This window comes from Callionymus lyra, chromosome 4, assembly GCF_982586985.1.
Source record: "Callionymus lyra chromosome 4, fCalLyr1.hap1.1, whole genome shotgun sequence".
Taxonomy (NCBI): Eukaryota; Metazoa; Chordata; class Actinopteri; order Syngnathiformes; family Callionymidae; genus Callionymus; species Callionymus lyra.
In genome coordinates, this window is record NC_141821.1 from 10,044,190 (window position 1) to 10,064,724 (window position 20,535).

Sequence of the window (20,535 nt, forward strand, 5' to 3'; positions counted from 1 at the left end):
TTAAATATTGTAGGATTGATTTTTTTTGTGTGAAAAACTTGTTTTTTAATTAATTAAAACATTTGAATACTTTCAAAATCAAATATTTTTTTTGTACGTTTTTTTTTTTTCCACATTGAAATTTACATTTTATTTCCAATTAATCCAATAAATGAAATTCATCCTCTGGTGCTATAATTATGACAACGTTTTTTATATATACAATTTAAAAGGCTTCGAATTTGAAAATATAACATAATTAGAATATCAAACTCTACGATAATCTAAATAATCCTTTTTTTATTTTTTATTTAATACATTTTATAATTAATTTTATTTTTTTTATTCAATTTCCAACAAATTTTTAAATATTGAATTAATTCAATTATTTAAAACAATCTTTATAAAAGAAACAAAAAAACCCCCAACAACTACATTAAAACAAAAAAAGGTTTCAGTATTTAATTTACTTATTATTACTTACTATTTAGTTTTGTTTTTCTCCTTTTATTAATTAAAGGTTGTTCTGTAAATGTAATGAAGATATTTAATTGGTCCGTGTTGCAAATAACGTTGGTGTCTGATCTGCTGTAAAGTCAGTTTATAAACTTAATTTATTCTATTTCAAATAAATGTGTAAGGCTTTTTTAAAATTTTTCATCTCCCCAAAATATTTGAGTATCATGTAACAATCTTATTGTTTTCATTGATCTGCCAAATGTTTAACGACTTACCTTTTCACCCTGCGGTCCCGGGGGGCCCTGTGAAGAGATAAAAGGAAAATGAGTCCGATGAGTAAACTCGACATGAATAATCCAAACTATGAAACCAGAACGAACACCACAACAACCGCCCGAGCGACCGCTCCGCTTAGAGAGAGATGAACAAATTGTTTTTTGATTAAACCAACTTTTCATCTTTTTGATTAAGACCCTCTGTCACAAGTTGGCCCCGAGTCAGCGCTGCATTATCGACAGCCGGGCTTCTACAAACATGCAATTAAACCCGGGGAGAAATCAGGTCCATGTTTACTCGGAGGATCGGATCCAAACGAGGGCTGGCAGCGACTCCGCCTGGAGATTTTCACTCTGCTGTAGAAGAGCCAGCGAGTGTCAGTCAGCGGTTCATGGTGGAAAAACAACCAGGGAACAAGAGGATGTGACAAAGAGGTGTATGTGTGTGTGTGTGTGTGTGTGTGTGTGTGTGTGTGTGTGTGTGTGTGTGTGTGTGTGTGTGTGTGTGTGTACAATCTGGTGTAGAAGTGTGTGTTTGGACGTGCCACCTGTAGAAGAACCGCCAGGTTAAGAACTTAACACTTTCACTTAAAACTAGAATAGAAATCAGATGTGGTTTAAAGTCAAACGTTTTACTTGTACAAGTGAGAGAAGAACAGAGTTTACATGGCGGTCGGAATCCTTTCTGAAGCACAGAGCTGTTAGTTCGCTGTTATATCTCCATCGCAGTTTTACAAGCCGTAAATGATTTTCCACCGAACAGACAACTTGAATGTAAATATGATAATATAGTGTCCCATTAAAACAGTAGAGGGTTTTCACGCCGCATCATCAAACTGAAAGTCGCCATCTTGGAATTACTTTTTGTGTAAACAAACCCTAGCGTAGCGATCCCGTACAACTTTGTAGAAAATTTTAAATGGTTGCCGTGTTTAATGCTGTTCGAATCGATAAGACCTTGAAAAACATGGATGTGATTCAAGTTCCATTAACTTCCCCCAAAAAATCATCAAAATATTATATATATATATAAAGATGGTCGGAGGGAGGCAGGAACTTGTAGGTAGGTAACATTGTTGGTCAGGTAACAACACAACAAATATATATATATATATGTATGTGTGTGTGTGTGTGTGTGTGTGTGTGTGTGTGTGTGTGTTTCCACTGATGCGCTCCCACAACAGAAAGACTCTTGAGAAAGGTTTGTCAAGGGTGTTTTTAAGCAGGCAGCTGAAAGTGAGCAAGTAATCATGAAGAATCTCTTTTAAAACGTGAAACAACGATGGTGTTCCTCAGATGTGGGCGGCAGGTTCTGCTCAGCTTCAACAAAACCACAAACCACTTGCTGCAGAAGAAGGAAAGCAGAAGGAGACGGTGGCGATCAGAGGGAAGAGCGACGACACACCAAGACTTATTCCGACACCGGTTGCAGGATTTCTCTGAGCCAGCTGAGCGCTCAGTCCTCCGTGCTGTCTCCAGTGGAGATGAGGTGTGAGGTTTGAAGAGGGAAAGATGTCCTTCCATCTCTTCCATCCCTTCCCTCCATCCCTTCCCCGCAGACGTTTGACCCACATGTGTAAGAAAAACCCGATTTTTTTCATATAATTCAGCCAGAAAGCGAGTCATCATCAGGTCGACGTTGGGATGTGCTGGAGCTCAGAGGCTGGACGGGCGATCAGAAGAACCACACTGTGAGGAGAGCAGCATGAGGAGCCCAGATGAGGAAAGTTCAACCGGCAGAAGGACAAGATAGGAATTCCGGAGAATGGAAAACATCCCTCCACTATTTAGGAGCATTATTTTAAATTTCTCACAAATGTTTTCTCATCAAACCACTGAATAATGATGAATATATTACTGAAGATACAGAATATCTACACTTTGGGTGTGTCCTAATCGTGCACTTCTGCACTTAATATTGTAGTGTGCAATGAGCACTCAATTGGGCAGAAAAAGAGTGTGGATCGATGAACACTTTCCACCCTTAATAGCCGCAATTTGAGACCATTCTACCCTGTCCAAAGTTGAGCACTGCGCAAGTAGGTGCACTGCTTTACACTTATATCACATGTTTTCATGAATGTCTTTATTTTTATGCTCTCTATGAATCATGCATTTAGATCTTCGGAGAGAAGAAGATATGTTTGATTATTTTTGGGTTCTTTTTATCTGGAAAAAAACGCATTCTTTCATTTTAGATGTTATTTTTCTTCCTCTAGTGACTTTGTGTTGTCATGTTTAAGCGGTAATTTGTTGTGAAAAATATGATTTGTTTCCCTGATTAAAAAAGAAGGATTTGTTTGAAAGTTCATAGTTTTTTCTACAAAATTGTTTTTTTTTTTTTTTTTTTTTTTACACCATGCACTTTCACACTTGAAAAGTTACACATTTTTAAAACATTTTTGTTGTCGCCCTCTGTAACTTTGTGTTGTGATGATTAAGCTGTAGTTTGTCATTAAAAATAAAGTTTGTTTCACTGTTTGAATACAAGTTTTTGTTTGAATGCTTATATGTTTTTGTACAAATAAAGAAAAAAAATGATTGTAATTGTTTTTATTGGGTTTATTATTTACCTGTAGTCACAATTAGATCTTATAATAGATATAATTGAATATAACCTTAAATAATTAGTTACTTAGTTTTGTTGTTGCTCAAGAAACTTTACTTGTCATTTTTGAGCTGTTCCCCCAAAAAATAAAGTTTGTTTCTCCGGTGAAAAAACTGTTGTTTTTTTTAGGTTGATGTATTTAACACGATTAAAAAAAGGCAACACTTGCAGTATTATATTAGAAATATGTGTTTTATAGTCTAATGCAAGTTATTCTCTTAGTTTGTTAAGAAAACATTGCAAGGTGCTCATAATAGTTTCCCGATATAATGTGCTACCAGAGTGACTGTCAAAAAAGGGGGCGCGGCTTGGACAGGAAGCAGCGTCAGATCCACGAGGACCAGAGGAATAAGTCTTAATGGATGAACCAGACCCAGGAGTTCTTATGTTGCTCCCCGTAAGTCTGAGTTAACACGAAGTCCGATGGCAGAGGGATCGGGCGTCTGGGCGAGCGAGTCGCTCTGAATCCGGGGCTCAAATTGAAAAACAACGCCGTGACGGTCAGTCGTCGTTCTCCCCTCGCGGCCACATCTTGAGGTGATTGACAAGCGTGTGTGATATCTGCAGTTTAGGGAGGCTTTGGAATCACATCCAGATTCCTCCCTGAAGCTCCTGGTTCCGAGCCAAGCCACAAGCATCGAAGGTTCTGAACGAGCTCGGCGAGGAAAACCCGAGAGAGCGAGGGGTCCAGCCAAACCTTCCCGCTACAAGCGGAACACGGACCCCTTGAATTAGGAACCAGCAGTTCACGTGTAATGAGGTGAAAATGTGTTCGCCGTGTTCGGAGGGAGGGGGCGGGGCTTATGTGATCACATGCTCAATACAACATATTCACATAATACATGAAAGTTTCATGTATTGACCTCATCTCGGTTCCTTATCTTATCTTAAAGGTCAACTAATGATCAACTCTGGTGACATGTTGTAAATGTTGAGATCTTCCTCTCATCATGACCATGTTTTGAACTCATCACTTTATAAAGTTGCTCTGAAATCTGGGCGAACAAGAGGTTACAAGAGAAGATCCATTATGATGTAATAATGGCTTCATTCCTCCTCCAGCCAGCTGTAATCACAGTCCGCTTTGTTTATACAATGAGTCCCTTCGGGGTGGAGACTTTCTGGATTGACAAACTTTTATGTTTGACCAATCACAGCAGAGTGGGTGTGTTTATGGTCAACAAGATTTAATCTCCAGAAAAGTGTTTTCAGTGGGCGGGGCTTAAGATCATTTTCTAATGTCAATATTTCAATGAAAAGAGAGATTTGTACAAACACACACTGATGATACAAAACTTCAACATAAACATTCATCAACTTTGATTTCCAGACAGACATCAGGCAGGGCCACATAAAATAACTTGGCAGGCCAGATTTGGTCCCCGGGCCTTAGTGTATTAATCACTGACAAACAACATAAGAATTATTATTTTACTTGTTAGATTTTCAGTCTAACTTCACTCAGTATATATTGATTTTCTGGAACTCCTGTGTTGTTCTCAGTATTATCTTGATCTTTAAAGTATATACTTTTTTGAGTATTGTTTTGATTGTTAAAGTGCTTTGTGACCCTGGTCTGGAAAAGCGCTATATAAATAAATATTACTTACTTACTTACTTACTTACTTACTTACTCTCCCTCATGTCGACTAAGGGTTGGGATTATTTTCAAAGTAATCTGTTCTTTTTTAGAGTTATAGAAAAAAATGTTTGTTCATTTTAATGTAGCGACTGGAGCTCAGTTGTCATCGTCTTTGTCCAAAAAGACTCTTGAAAACATCGAGAAACTCAAGGTTTACAAGTATAATTGTATTTACACGTCCTAAGTTAACTTCATGATTTGATACAATTTCTTCTAACTGAATTTGAAATGTTTGTTTTATGTCCGTTCAACATAATCGTTCAGTCTCCTGACTTGACTTTCTTTCTTGCTGCTGCTTCAAAGTAGTTTGAAGTGTTTGTGTTGTTCTCTCGCTCTATTGTGCGTCTATTGTTCTTCGTGACTGACTGACGACTTCAGTCTGTGCCCGCGTTCAAACGTTCTTCAGATCAAATTGGTTCCAGCAGCGGTGAACCCTGGCTAGCAGGGCCGTGGAGGGAGGATGTCGTGCACAGTCACGAACACAACACTGTGTACTGTGTGTGTACATTGATTCCAGACATTACCGTGAGAATCATGTAGGTGTCGATAAAGAGCACCAGACTCAGCTCAGATTAAATGATGAAACAAACATGAATCTCTAGATCTTATTGATGTTTTTTTCTTTTTTTCAAGTTCAACTCGTTCAACTTGTGTTCATTTAAGTGTGTGTTGTTGTGATGTATGGTTGTATCATCAGTGTGTGTTTGTACAAAACTCTCTTTTCATTGAAATATTGACATTAGAAAATGATCTTAAGCCCCGCCCACTGAAACACTTTTGTTTTTCTGGAGATAAAATCTTGTTGACCATAACCACACCCACTCTGCTGTGATTGGTCAAACATTCGAGGTTCGTCACCACGCGTCATCAATCCTGGAAGTCTCCACCTCCAAGGGACTCGTTGTATAAACAAAGCGGGCGTGATTACAGCTGACTGGAGGAGTGAAGCCATTATTACGTCATAATGGACTCTCGTAACCCCTCGTTCTTCCAGATTTCAGACCAACTTTATAAAGTAAAACTATAAGATAAAGCCTTTAACGTTTGAAACATGTGAGTCAGAAGATTATTCCTTTTTTTTCTCCCTAAATACAGTTTTAAATAACATCAATAATAATAATAATGATAGCTTTTTAAAATGATTAGACTAACAAAAGGACATTAACGTTATTTATATCAGAGCAGAATTCAAATAGAAATGATTCCGTTTAACAAGATACGCTACATTTAGAAAAATAATATATATATATAAATAATTGAAAAAGAAAATGAGAAAAATCAGTTAAAATGCAATAAAATGATTGAAACAAAGTGAATGAATAAAGTGAAAAGTTAAAAGACAAAATCTCATTAATGTAAGTTTGTACAGAAGTGTTTTAAAAACAGATTTAAAAGAAGGTGTAGAATCAGTCTCATCTTCCAAAGAAAAACAACAGGGACCTGCCAGAGCATCAAAGACAGGAAGATGACGATGAACCTGAGATCTAAGAATCTACTTTATAAAAGACAGGAAGGGCAGCGACGTAGGACCGGTGGAGGCGAGAGAGATGTTTCTGTAAGACGCCAGAGAGCGTTACAGTCGTCCAGGCTGATGACGGTGAGTTTTGTTCCGTGTCGGCTTTATTGAACATGGTTTTTGATACGAGTCTGGGTCGGTGGAAGCAGAACTTTTCTGGATGTGTTGAAGATAAATGCGGGTCAAGAAGAACCACAAGGTTTCTCACTCTTTTATATTGTCGTCTGAGTTGTCCGAGGCTGGTTAAGTTGAACTATAACACGACAACATCAAACATTGTTCCAAGACTTTAAGGAACAAAGTGAAGTATTTCACAACAATAAAAAATATGTTTTTCTTAATATGTAATTTCTTAATTAATTAATACATTTTTTTGGCTTTTCAAATCATATTTCAATTTAATTATCAATGGTTATTGTATACACACTGTTAAAGTAACTATACAATAATTTTAAATAACATCGCTATAACTTTGTTTTTGTACTATTACCACCCCACCCCCCACCACTACCAGCGTGATATGTAGTATGTTCACACCATCAAAAACTTTTACAATGAAAATAAAGTCTATGTATATGAGTCATTCAACCAGTTTTAAGTTAATGTGTCATCACAAGTTTTATGAAAATATTTTAGTACAAAAATAGTACCCAATACTACCAAGAGCTGCTTACATTTTTCTATTAACAATTAACATTTAAATATTCACACTTTTCGCCAATAGATGGCAGCATTCATGATGTCCTCCGTTGCTCAAGAAAATAGATTACGTGATATCCAGGGGATGACTGAGGACGAGAGGATACAGTCGTCTCCAGCGTCATGAAAGCAGTTACGACTTCGTCAAGAGTCATATGGTCTGTAAATTCTGCAACACCAGAGTCAAGTACTGGACAATACTACACACATATAAAGTGTATTATACTAGATAAATGAATCTCATTGAGAAGCCAATCATTTAGCAAAAACTATGTGTGACGTGAAAAGGTTCATTGACACCTGTCGACTCCGGTGACAATGAGCCTGGAGACTCTAACATGGTCATGTGAAATATTTAGCGGGTTAGAAACCTCAAGTCGAATCATCAGTATTTCCATGATGAATGAAAGATGGCGACCGTTGCTCCACATCAGTCTTACTGAATCCCTGCTGCGGCTTTGGCTGCAACAGTTTAGTCAAACTAGAAGCAAAAACAGGGAACGTGCGTTTTGGATTCTCGGTTTTCATGGCGGCGGCCAGAAAAAAAGAAGTGAAAAAGTCCATTGATCAAACGGAGGGAGCGAGAGGAGAGCGATGGCGACGCTGAGAGGTGGAGAGGCAGAATGACGATCATTACGATGAGGGATGACGTTCCTTGTCCTCCGGCTGCGCTCGTAAAAAATGTTTTTAAAATGACGCGAAAGGAAGTTTATCACAGAGAGACGACGGCTGCGGCGGCTTCCGTCCGTCCATGAGTGACGAGTTATGACACGTATAGTGTTCATTAGTTACCCCGGTGACAACACCGTGTCTATCGTGACGTATAATGGATGATTGTTGAAGTAGAAAACCACAACAGTCTTATTTCATCGCAGTTATTTGTCACTTCCCTTTCGACCGCACAGATTTGAACCGTGAAAAATACGTCAGACAAGAATCACACAAGAGGCCAACAGTATATTTGTTAACTGTCTTTAACATGAAGTATAAATATGTTTGCGATGATGTCGTTTAAATGACTGAGGCTCAATTTCGTAACTATCTCTATGTTCTTTAAAGTCCTGACCTTTGACTAGTTGTCTATTCTTACGGAAGATCCTGGTCTAATTGTTGACATGTATTATATTATTTTTCTAACCTTATCTTAAGCAAAATTATCTTTATAGGTCACAACATTAACATGATCTTCAATCTACTTTAATTTTATCTAATTTATATATGAAAATAAATAAATAAACATCATGATATATTATATAACTACACTATGAAATTACAAAACTCTAAATTTTTAATTACAAATGAATAAATATCAGAAGATTTTTCTATTGAATTAGTGAATATCTCGGTTAATTTCAATCACACAAAGGGCCGAAATATTTGAATGTCCCAAACAAAGCGTAAAGTCACCAAACAGGAAATGGGAGTATGACTTTTATATTCTGATTTTATTCTTTTGAGGATTATTTTGTCTGTGTTTGTTTGTCTTCACCAAAGAAAAAACTGTTTTAGTCGTACTATCGACATACATAATCCAAATAATAATCTTATTTTAAACATCGACATCTTTATAGGTCATAATATCAACATTAGTCTACTTTTATTTTGAAAAAAAATAAAACATCTGACAGGAAACATAGAAAGACTGGTTATAGCATTATTGATAATTTGAAATTACATAATCATTTATACTATATTTATTTATTATGAGGGATAATACATTTCCAATAAATCGATGGAAATGCTATTGCACTTAATAAAATGTAAAATTTGGCAATTAAGTCAAACAATACGTTGCATTTATAAATGAAAAGATGATGAAGAAAAAAGAAAATTGAATATTGATTGATTGACAGCAGGTACATTTGACTCTAATATAACATGACTTACCTTGAAACTAATGTGTGTATCTCTACACACGCAGACGTCTACACAAAAAAGCTCATGTTGACAAATGATGAATCAAACATATTCATCTACGCACACACATGTCAGGGGAGGATGAATAAAGGTGTCGCACGAGCGACTTCCTGCTGATCAAAGTTCAGATGCGCCGCATGATAAATGACGGCTCCGCCCCTTGATCCCCCCCCAATGTGCCTCTTATCCCTGAACGGATGATGTATAATTCATTCTTCATGACAGCTTCAGCTGATCAAACATGTGAACACACACTCTTTGTACCTCCCTCTCCAAGATACACACACCTAGAGAAGAATACTCAAGTACAAATCCGGTGTAATTCATCACACACACGCCAGACACGCCGGTACCTCCTCTCTGTTCAAGCTTCTGTGCTGCAGGTGATACTTACTGGAGGTCCTGAAACACACAAAAGTGAGAATTCCATCAGAGTCGTCAGCAACAAACACACATATTTGCAGGCAGCTCTCCTTTCACGACTACAGGCTTGTTAAAAGTGGAGGTTTTGTGAGGTGACACGCGTCTCTTTTCCAATTACCCGCTCCCTGCAAATCATTTTATGTTTTCAGGGGCTCTTATTAAAAAGGAACCCAGCTGCTTTACACGCCAGAGCCGCCTCAGACGTCCCTGAACTGGTCGTCTTCTCCAGCGAGAGAAAGTGTAAATGTCTCCTGCAGCTGCAGCGCTAAAAAATAAAATAAAAGTGTTTTTAATGGATCGCCCGAGTTCAGAACACCACTTAGCGTTTAATAAACTCACTGGAGGAACTCGTGGGTTTACTGGCGATCATTGGAACATCAAAGATGTGAAATGTCTTCATTCTACGTCCAATATCCCACACTGGCTACACTTGATGACATCATGAGGATTAAAACTGTGTTCATGATCATTTATGCACGGGCGTCAAACAAAATGTGTATTTACCAAACTGTCTGTAACAGGAAATATCAAATACAGAATCAATATTCAACAGCACTGTAGCGATAAATTCTAAATTAACTAATCATTTTTTTGGCTTTAAAAATGATATATTATTATTATTATAGTTCTTTTTAAGTTCATATTTCAATGCAGTGTATATACAATACAATCATTTCTGCAAATATTCACAGCGTTTGTTAATTTAGTTTTGCAATTAAACTTCTGGCCACTAGATGGCATCAGTCATTAAGTTTGCCGCTGCTAAAGGAACAATGATATCCTTGTGAAAGCCTGAAGATGGTCTGAGGACGAGAGGATACAGTGACTCCTGCAGCTTTTAAAGCTGATGTTTATTTTGGTTTGAAAACAAATGAAAGTAGTTACGACTTCGTCAAGATTCCTGTGGTCTGAAAATAACTGAAGTCAAGTACTCGACAATACTTATATATATAATATATCCTTGTTACTACAGTTTTACTATATATCGCCCTTTTATTGTGATACTTATCTTATCGTCAGATTCTTGACAATACACACGTCTAGTCTTTTCTTTTCGTCGTTTATAAATATGTGAATTATCTCCATCTTTGACCTCCTTCAACGATCACCCTCATCACATTCAAACCTTTTAAAAACAATGACATCTTTATGTTTCCATTTGAGCATGAACATTAATCTACTTTGAAACAACCCCATTAAATGACTCGGCAGATCAGATTTGACCCTCCGGGGGCTTCAGTTAGATGTGAATTGAGATTGTTAACAGAGTAATGATTGTGTGACTATCAGTGACATGAATGAAAATAGATATTAGCTTCAACAAAGAGAAAACCCAATTAAAAATGTGATGTAATTCAATGGAAAAATGTATAATCATAGAATTATCAGTAAGTTATTTTCCACCAAATATTGTCATATTTCAATTTGAAACACCTTTATTTTAGGATTTATTAATATATGTCATCTTCTCAAAAATATATTAGTTTTATTAATACTTTAATAAAGAAGAGGCAACTTTATTATTAGAAATCAAACCAGAAACTCTTCATTATGAGGTTCATTATGGTTGTTAAGTGTCAAACATCCATCCACAGCTCTGCAGACTTTTGCTTCCACTGGTGATTATCGTGACGCATGAGCTCAGATCTCGCCATTTCCTTCAGCGACAATAGCCGCTGTCGGGTTGATTCCTTCATGTGCATCTGATCTGTGGTTTATTGCTTAAAATAACCCTCAAAATCTTTCATCTCCTGATGACATCTTCAAGTGGAAACATATAGATGTTTAAAATGCAGTGGCCCTCAAATTAAGCCTTGAGGTTCACCGCAATCCAGAATATAGCCTCCAGATGACAACTTGATCAGTCAGATTGAAGAGAGAAAATCTTGTCCCCGAGATATCATTCAAAGGAAAACGGGACCAGAGAGTCTAAGATGGATCGAATAAACTGCCTCAATGAATTAAAGGTGAAAGTAATGTAAAAACTCAACTCTCCTGACTGACATGTTTCAAATGTTGAAGTAATTCTCTTCAAGATGCAGTAACTTCCTCATCATGACCATGTGTTGAACTTTATTACTTTATAAAGTTGGTCTGAAATCTGGGCGAACAAGAGGTTACGAGAGCGGAGCCCATTATGATGTAATAATGACTTCACTCCTCCTCCAGGCAGCTGTAATCACGCCCTGCTTTGTTTATACAAAGAGTCCATTGGAGGTGGTCAATACTTCAATGAAAAGAGAGTTTTGTACAAACAGACACTAACAATAGAGTCCAAAATCACTTTAAGACACACTTAAATCAACAAATTAGTTTAACTTTAAAGTAAAAACGTCCTCCTCGAAACTAACGCTAACCTCATCGACTAGTTGCATCTAAATCTGACTTTCAGTTGTTGAGGGAGTAACAGGTCGTCACTGTGTCTCGAGTATTAGAAAAGAGACAGATTTCTTCTGAATACTCACTGTGAATATATTATGTAAATACATTGAAAATAGCGACGAATTAAAAAAACGTGACATTCATAGACCTTTAAAAAAACAGTGTCACATGTCTTCTTGACTTGAGAATGTACTGCACTGTGAAAGATCCTCAATAAAAAAAAAGGTATGAAAGAGAGAAAAAAAACTTGACGACCAGTCTTACAACGTGTGACGCAGACACGCGTGAGTCAGCGACGGTAATATAACCCGAGACACGAAGGTGACACAAACACAGCTAATAAGCTACATGAAAGTGGTCCGACGTCTCAGGTCCAGACGGAGCGGGGACGTCTGGTACCTCGACCCGCGAGCAGGTCTAACAAGCACTTAGTGTCCACTTCAGGAACATTTGGAAAGGGAAAAACTTCTGACACTTTCCAGCGCGGAGACTTCGGCTGCCGCGAAACATTTTTCATCCCGAAGCGTCGCCGCAGTTTTCCTTTCCACACCCGAGGCAGAGAAGATTCATTCATGTTCTGTCAGGTTCTGCTGAATAATTCATGGAGTTCATGTCCGTGTTGTTTGTTTTTTAAGCTTAATGAGTTTGTCTTAACACGGCGTTTGGCGGCCACTGAACCAGGGAGCTGTGATTCCACTGTAATTACATGCAAATATGCAGATGAGCTTTTAATGAGAAATTATATTCCAGGAGAGCTTTAGAAGAGTCACTCCATCAACCGATTCTTAACATCCTCAGACCTTCTTCTGTGCCCTACTTTCTTTGAAAACATCAGTCTAACCTCTACGTTTCTTTCTTCTCTATGTTCTTGTACCACGATAAAAATATCTTCTATTTCTTTGTCCACAGTTGAAAACGAGAGACAAACACTTGAGACTCACCAGTTTCTCCATCGCGGCCTCTTCGTCCTCGCTTTCCTGGAGGTCCTGCACGGAGAAAAAACAAAAAAAAGTTTTTTTCTGAGTACCTGGAACCAAGATTCATTACTTTTCTCAAAGATGCTCAATAGCACGTCTCCTGGCCGCGGTTCTTCCTGCTGAGACGAAGCAGGACACCAGCTCGAGCACCATCAACAAGAACCAGTGTCTTGGAACATATACAAGCTGATCATCGTCTGAACCTGGTCCAAACGCGACATCATCCAGAAGAAGCGTGATCAGTGTTTCCGAGGCTTTGATCCTGTTTTTCTGCTTCTCAAGAACTTAACGTGAGGCTACTGATGCGAACTTCAGAAGACGCTTACACAACCTCTTGTCTTTCGATGGAGCAAACTACACCCAACAAAGTATGAGAAGGCTTCTTTTTTTCTCATTAACTTAAACGCTACCTATACTTGTATTGTATTGACTTGTTTAATAAGTGTAACCTTGAACTTATGGCAGCTAAAACACACAACAAATGGGTAAAAAATCACCATAAATGTTATTATTCCTATCTTCGGAAGTGTTGAAGAGATGTTTGCTGAAAACGAGGTAAACAATTAGTAAATAGTAAATGGTTCCAATTCATAAAGTGACAGTCAATTTTACACTTAGTGTACTATAAACACACACAATCACACACTGATGGGAGTAGGCTGCGACGCATGCCAGGTCAGGATTAAGTGTCTTGCTCAATAGCGTCTTAGCCACGTCGCCACTTTACTGGGCCCCTAAATTAACATTTTATATTAAAACCATTCCTGTATCTGTGCAACCAATAAGCAACTTTCCCTTTGGGGATGAATGAGGTTCTTACGATTCAAAAGTTTTCTTTTTATCATCACTATCGCTGATGTGTAGAGTTGGTTCAACTCAACAACTTGGTGTTGAACCCTGCAGATCAACCGTGGATACGATAAACCACTGGTACCATCAAGTCTCAGGCCTTTAAATAAAAGTGTATAAAAGTGTGTGGTTAGAGGTTTTACGTCCTTAAAATATGTACAATAATGGTAACAAAATAAAGCTAATTACTTCACAGATTTCCTCTATTGCAGGTTATTTTGCGAGCCATTCCTGAACTATCTTGAAGTCGTAATGTTGGATTAATATCGACTGAAAAGTAAAATAACAGGATTTAAAAAAAAAAATCTGGGTTTGGACTTCGATATGTGCGACTTCCAGGAAAGGATGTGAGCTGATCCAGGAGCAGTTGAACCCTGTTATCAACGCTCCCTTAAATATGATCTTCGCTGCTCGATTATTTTCTTAGCGGACGAAAATAAGTAGAGGATGATAATCAAGAGTCAAACAAACCTACCGGACTTCACTGATTTCAATCCAAACATGAACTTCCAGCAGGATTGACTTTTTTTTTTTGTTTCCCGTGCACTTGAGCAACACTGAATTCATGTGTTCATTCTCTCTGCCAGCGTTTCCCAGAATTACAACAATCCATGCTGACACTGGCTGAGACACAGTTTCCCAGAGGTCACCTGTCAGTCAGAGGAAACGTGAAGACCAATAAGGCAAGGTCCTCATTACTCTATTTTTATTTAAGAGAGCATTTTCGTTCGCTTCGGTCCTGACCTCACGTCCTCTGAAAACGTGTTTTAATTTGAAACCTGGCTAATGTAATCACGGCCGTGTGCTGATGCCGGTGATTCATTATTGGATGCGTCAAGCATCGCCGACGTGACCGGACCGACCTCGCGGCGATGAAAGAACCGAAGTCGTCACGTCTCAGCTGTCGTGAGAGAAGTATCTCAGGTGCTCGCAAATATCTATAGTTACCCTGCACATCGTTGGGGTTAAATTTGGACGCACAACTACGACACAAAATGACTCACGGGCGAAGAATGAAGGAGAAGTTTCAACAGGCTTTGAACTGTGTCATGAGATGTGATGATGTGAGGAAGGACGACACCGAACAAGAGTTATTATGTGTTAATCCTAACAGAGCACTTTGAGCGTCACACACGTCAGTCCCTTGTGACAACTAGAAAAAATCCTGCTACACTATCTGAGTAGCAGTCAGACCTTTTAATTTGTACTTTATTCTCAGAGTAACCTTTTGAGTAATCTGTTCCTTTTTAGAATTATAGACAAACATTTTAATGTAGCGACTGGAGCTCAGTGGTTGTCGTCTTCATTTTTTCCAAAAAGACACTTAAAAACATCCAAATACCTCCATACTAACAAGCAATTTTAACCGGAAGTACTTTGGAAGTATAGTTCCCCAAGTGTAAAAAGTAGACTGTATGCTCTAGTAGGAGGACTCGCATCCAAATACCTCCATACTGCTCGTCTGTAACGTCCCTCTTGTATTAAAGCCTTGACATTAGAAATTGTAAAAAAAAAAAAGAGTATATTTCAAGCTTGTATGAGGTGAACGAAAATAACTAGTTTATACAACCGTGTCATCATTGTAATTAAAGCTCTTAACGTCCACCACTTTTAAAACTATATAAATCCATTTTCTGCCACTTATTCCCTTATGGGGGTTGCAGGTGGCTGAAGACTATCCCAGTTTCTTCGAGCGAGAGGCAGGGGACACCCTGGACAGGACGCCAGTCCCTCACAAGACACACAAAAACACACAACAATTCACACTAACACACATACCTATGGACAAATCCCCCAAGTTCCCGATCAACCTCTGTATGTTTTTGGACTGTGGGAGGAAACCGGAGTGCCTGGAGTAAACCCAGGCATCACAGGGAGAACATACAGACTCCACATAGAAAGGTCACAAGTTGCGATCGCAGTAACCATCGCCCAGGTTATCTTACATAAATGTAAACCACTTGTTTTATAAAGCCTTATACATTCGTTGGTTTATCTTATGAATGTGCTCATAATAGAAAGTTATAAAGTGTAACCAAATACTATTTAAACAAAGTTAAATAACAGGTTTTGATGATTTTTGCAAAACCCCAGCAATACAGTACTTTTCCTTCTGTCATCTAGAAAAAAGGAAGAGGCTGCTTGAACCAAGAGTTGCTAATGTAAATCCATTTAAAAGTTTGGGAAGACACAGTTCATTAGCAACAGAAAACACAAAGTACATCTCAACAAGATTCAGCGACAACTTTACAACCGATCGGGGATGATCGTCGCCTTCAACACGAGAGTTCAGTTTCTCAGACTCTCTCGTAGGAAAACCGGATTGTCCTGGTTCAGCGTCAAAACTGCAACTCTCGGGAGGAAGCAGCAGAACTCTTTTCATCACTCGAACAGATCAATGTGTTTTCCTCTGACAGCAGGAGCGCGGAGATACTCGAGACACTGCAATTACACTGACTAAGTCCTCGCTGCGGTCATGATGGTGGGGGGGGGGGGCAGCCATCGATTGGCAGCAGCATCACCTTCGACAGCAGTTTTCTCCTGCAGGTTATCTGGACCTCCTTCTGCGTGTCCACGGACATGCGAGTCGGGGCGTGAAACCGGATCCGAGCGTCGGTTCGGAGGTCGTCGGTCCACCCTCGACGGTTTGACTCACGTGTCGAGAGTTGAGACAAGAGTGCGCAGCGGTGTTGACGCTTGTCGACAAAGTGAATCAAGTTAAAGCGCTCGACGGATCTGCATCGACTTCCCAGGATCGATACGTCCAATCAGAGCCCGGACTCTGCGGTCCTCGGGGAGCTTACAGCGAGAACTTGTGAGCGGGCGAGTGAAAAAACAGATGCGGCCGTGGAGACCGCACGAATCCGACCGGTCTGAGCTCGGACGAGTGTGTGACGGAGCAAAGATTGAGAGACTCGTCCGAGCGATATAAGAAGAGAAACGGAGACAACTTCAACACGAATCTTCTAAAAATAAAACATTTTTCTCAAGATTTTTCAGAGTAAAATTGTAATTATTCTGATTGTCTTATGGTTGTCAGTGTTGTTTAATTCTGAGGCTAAAGTGATGTGTTTCCAAGTGTGTCTTAAATAGATGTGTGACTCTATTGTATCATCAGTGTGTGTTTGTTATTGTGATGTGTGACTCTATTGAATCATCAGTGTGTGTTTGTTATTGTGATGTGTGACTCTCTTGTATCATCAGTGTGTGTTTGTTATTGTGATGTGTGACTCTATTGTATCATCAGTGTGTGTTTGTTATTGTGATGTGTGACTCTATTGTATCATCAGTGTGTGTTTGTTATTGTGATGTGTGACTCTCTTGTATCATCAGTGTGTGTTTGTTATTGTGATGTGTGACTCTATTGTATCATCAGTGTGTGTTTGTTATTGTGATGTGTGACTCTCTTGTATCATCAGTGTGTGTTTGTTATTGTGATGTGTGACTCTATTGTATCATCAGTGTGTGTTTGTTATTGTGATGTGTGACTCTATTGTATCATCAGTGTGTGTTTGTTATTGTGATGTGTGACTCTATTGAATCATCAGTGTGTTTGTTATTGTGATGTGTGACTCTATTGTATCATCAGTGTGTGTTTGTTATTGTGATGTGTGACTCTATTGAATCATCAGTGTGTGTTTGTTATTGTGATGTGTGACTCTCTTGTATCATCAGTGTGTGTTTGTTATTGTGATGTGTGACTCTATTGTATCATCAGTGTGTCTTTGTTATTGTGATGTGTGACTCTATTGTATCATCAGTGTGTGTTTGTTATTGTGATGTGTGACTCTATTGTATCATCAGTGTGTGTTTGTTACTGTGATGTGTGACTCTATTGTATCATCAGTGTGTGTTTGTTATTGTGATGTGTGACTCTATTGTATCATCAGTGTGTGTTTGTTATTGTGATGTGTGACTCTATTGTATCATCAGTGTGTGTTTGTTATTGTGATGTGTGACTCTATTGTATCATCAGTGTGTGTTTGTTATTGTGATGTGTGACTCTATTGAATCATCAGTGTGTTTGTTATTGTGATGTGTGACTCTATTGCATCATCAGTGTGTGTTTGTTATTGTGATGTGTGACTCTATTGTATCATCAGTGTGTGTTTGTTATTGTGATGTGTGACTCTATTGTATCATCAGTGTGTTTGTTATTGTGATGTGTGACTCTATTGTATCATCAGTGTGTGTTTGTTATTGTGATGTGTGACTCTATTGAATCATCAGTGTGTTTGTTATTGTGATGTGTGACTCTATTGTATCATCAGTGTGTGTTTGTTATTGTGATGTGTGACTCTATTGTATCATCAGTGTGTGTTTGTTATTGTGATGTGTGACTCTATTGTATCATCAGTGTGTGTTTGTTATTGTGATGTGTGACTCTATTGAATCATCAGTGTGTTTGTTATTGTGATGTGTGACTCTATTGCATCATCAGTGTGTGTTTGTTATTGTGATGTGTGACTCTATTGTATCATCAGTGTGTGTTTGTTATTGTGATGTGTGACTCTATTGTATCATCAGTGTGTTTGTTATTGTGATGTGTGACTCTATTGTATCATCAGTGTGTGTTTGTTATTGTGATGTGTGACTCTATTGAATCATCAGTGTGTTTGTTATTGTGATGTGTGACTCTATTGTATCATCAGTGTGTGTTTGTTATTGTGATGTGTGACTCTATTGAATCATCAGTGTGTTTGTTATTGTGATGTGTGACTCTATTGCATCATCAGTGTGTGTTTGTTATTGTGATGTGTGACTCTATTGTATCATCAGTGTGTGTTTGTTATTGTGATGTGTGACTCTATTGTATCATCAGTGTGTTTGTTATTGTGATGTGTGACTCTATTGTATCATCAGTGTGTGTTTGTTATTGTGATGTGTGACTCTATTGAATCATCAGTGTGTTTGTTATTGTGATGTGTGACTCTATTGTATCATCAGTGTGTGTTTGTTATTGTGATGTGTGACTCTATTGCATCATCAGTGTGTGTTTGTTATTGTGATGTGTGACTCTATTGTATCATCAGTGTGTGTTTGTTATTGTGATGTGTGACTCTATTGTATCATCAGTGTGTTTGTTATTGTGATGTGTGACTCTATTGTATCATCAGTGTGTGTTTGTTATTGTGATGTGTGACTCTCTTGTATCATCAGTGTGTGTTTGTTATTGTGATGTGTGACTATATTGTATCATCAGTGTGTGTTTGTTATTGTGATGTGTGACTCTATTGTATCATCAGTGTGTGTTTGTTATTGTGATGTGTGACTCTCTTGTATCATCAGTGTGTGTTTGTTATTGTGATGTGTGACTCTATTGTATCATCAGTGTGTGTTTGTTATTGTGATGTGTGACTCTCTTGTATCATCAGTGTGTGTTTGTTATTGTGATGTGTGACTCTATTGTATCATCAGTGTGTGTTTGTTATTGTGATGTGTGACTCTATTGCATCATCAGTGTGTGTTTGTTATTGTGATGTGTGACTCTATTGTATCATCAGTGTGTGTTTGTTATTGTGATGTGTGACTCTATTGTATCATCAGTGTGTGTTTGTTATTGTGATGTGTGACTCTATTGTATCATCAGTGTGTGTTTGTTATTGTGATGTGTGACTCTTTTGCATCATCAGTGTGTGTTTGTTATTGTGATGTGTGACTCTATTGTATCATCAGTGTGTGTTTGTTATTGTGATGTGTGACTCTATTGTATCATCAGTGTGTGTTTGTTATTGTGATGTGTGACTCTATTGTATCATCAGTGTCTGTTTGTAAAAAACTCTCTTCTCATTGAAATATTGACATTAGAAAATTATCTTAAGCCCCGCCCACTGAAAACACTTTGTTTTTCTGGAGATGAAATCTTGTTGACCATAACCACGCCCACTCCGCTGTGATTGGTCAAACACTCGTCATCAATCCTGTAACTCCAAGGGACTCGTTGTATAAACTAAGCGGGGCGTGATTACAGCTGGCTGGAGGAGGAGCGAAGCCGTTATAACGTCATAATGGACTCCGCTCTCGTAACCTCTCTTTCGCAAAGATTTCAGACAAACTTTATACAGTAATAATTTCAAAACATGTTCATTTTCAATTGTTGACCTTTACATACATTCTCAAGGGACACAACCAACAATTATGGCGACATAAGTGGGTTCAACTAAATGTTTATATACTTATATACTGACTGTAACAGAAAGTTTGAGTCTGATTGCAATATTGTCTTCTTCATTCTTCGAAGCTCAAAGACTGTTTCTCAACTTTCTCTTTTTCCTGCATAAAAAAAAAAGCACCACTCAATTATTTATTTTGGATTTTGACACAATCATCCAGAGGGCCACATAAAATGACTTGGAGGGCCAGATTTGGTCCCGGGAGCCTTGAGTTCGACATAAGTCGTAAACAACATTTGTTCCTACTTTGTCCAAAATAAATGAATCATCAAATATGAACCCTAAAATAAATCCTGAACAATAGGTGAAACAAAAGGGGGACGAATAGACTGTAAGAATAGAAAGAAGAGGATTAAACCGAAAAAGAAGCCAATATTATTTATTACGTCAAATGTATTTCTTGGACGGTCATGAAAAGTGAATACAAATATAAAAGGAAATAATTCAATCTTGTCTCACAGGTGGTCGTTGAATGTTCAAACATAAAGTCTGGAAGATCCGAGGGATATAAAAAAAAATAATGCAATAAAATCCCAAAGTGTTCAGGAAGACAAATAAACCTCCATCACAGAAGATGAGACAGAAAACAGGTCTATAATTTGCTTGAACTCTCCTTCGTTTTTCTGGTCAGCTAAC

The 20,535-nt window shown here is 38.1% G+C and overlaps 2 protein-coding genes across 5 annotated transcripts in view; both read right to left on the bottom strand.

Annotated features, from left to right (window-relative positions):
- Positions 1–965, bottom strand: part of col25a1 (collagen type XXV alpha 1 chain) — a 46,271-nt gene extending 45,306 nt beyond the window's left edge. For all 4 annotated transcript variants that reach the window (XM_087788678.1, XM_087788677.1, XM_087788676.1 and 1 more), the window contains exon 1: positions 714–965. In XM_087788678.1, coding sequence (XP_087644804.1) covers positions 714–896 — 183 coding nt within the window. In that variant the 5' untranslated portion in view covers positions 897–965. The remainder of the gene's footprint in view (positions 1–713) is intronic.
- Positions 966–12,267: 11,302 nt separating this feature from the next.
- Positions 12,268–20,535, bottom strand: part of LOC148081711 (collagen alpha-1(XXV) chain-like) — a 76,220-nt gene continuing 67,952 nt past the window's right edge. Inside the window, exons 3-4 of the mRNA XM_087788355.1 lie at positions 12,842–12,886; positions 12,268–12,440 (exon numbers count right to left, since the gene is read on the bottom strand). Of these exons, the coding sequence (XP_087644481.1) occupies positions 12,268–12,440; positions 12,842–12,886 (218 nt within the window). The remainder of the gene's footprint in view (positions 12,441–12,841; positions 12,887–20,535) is intronic.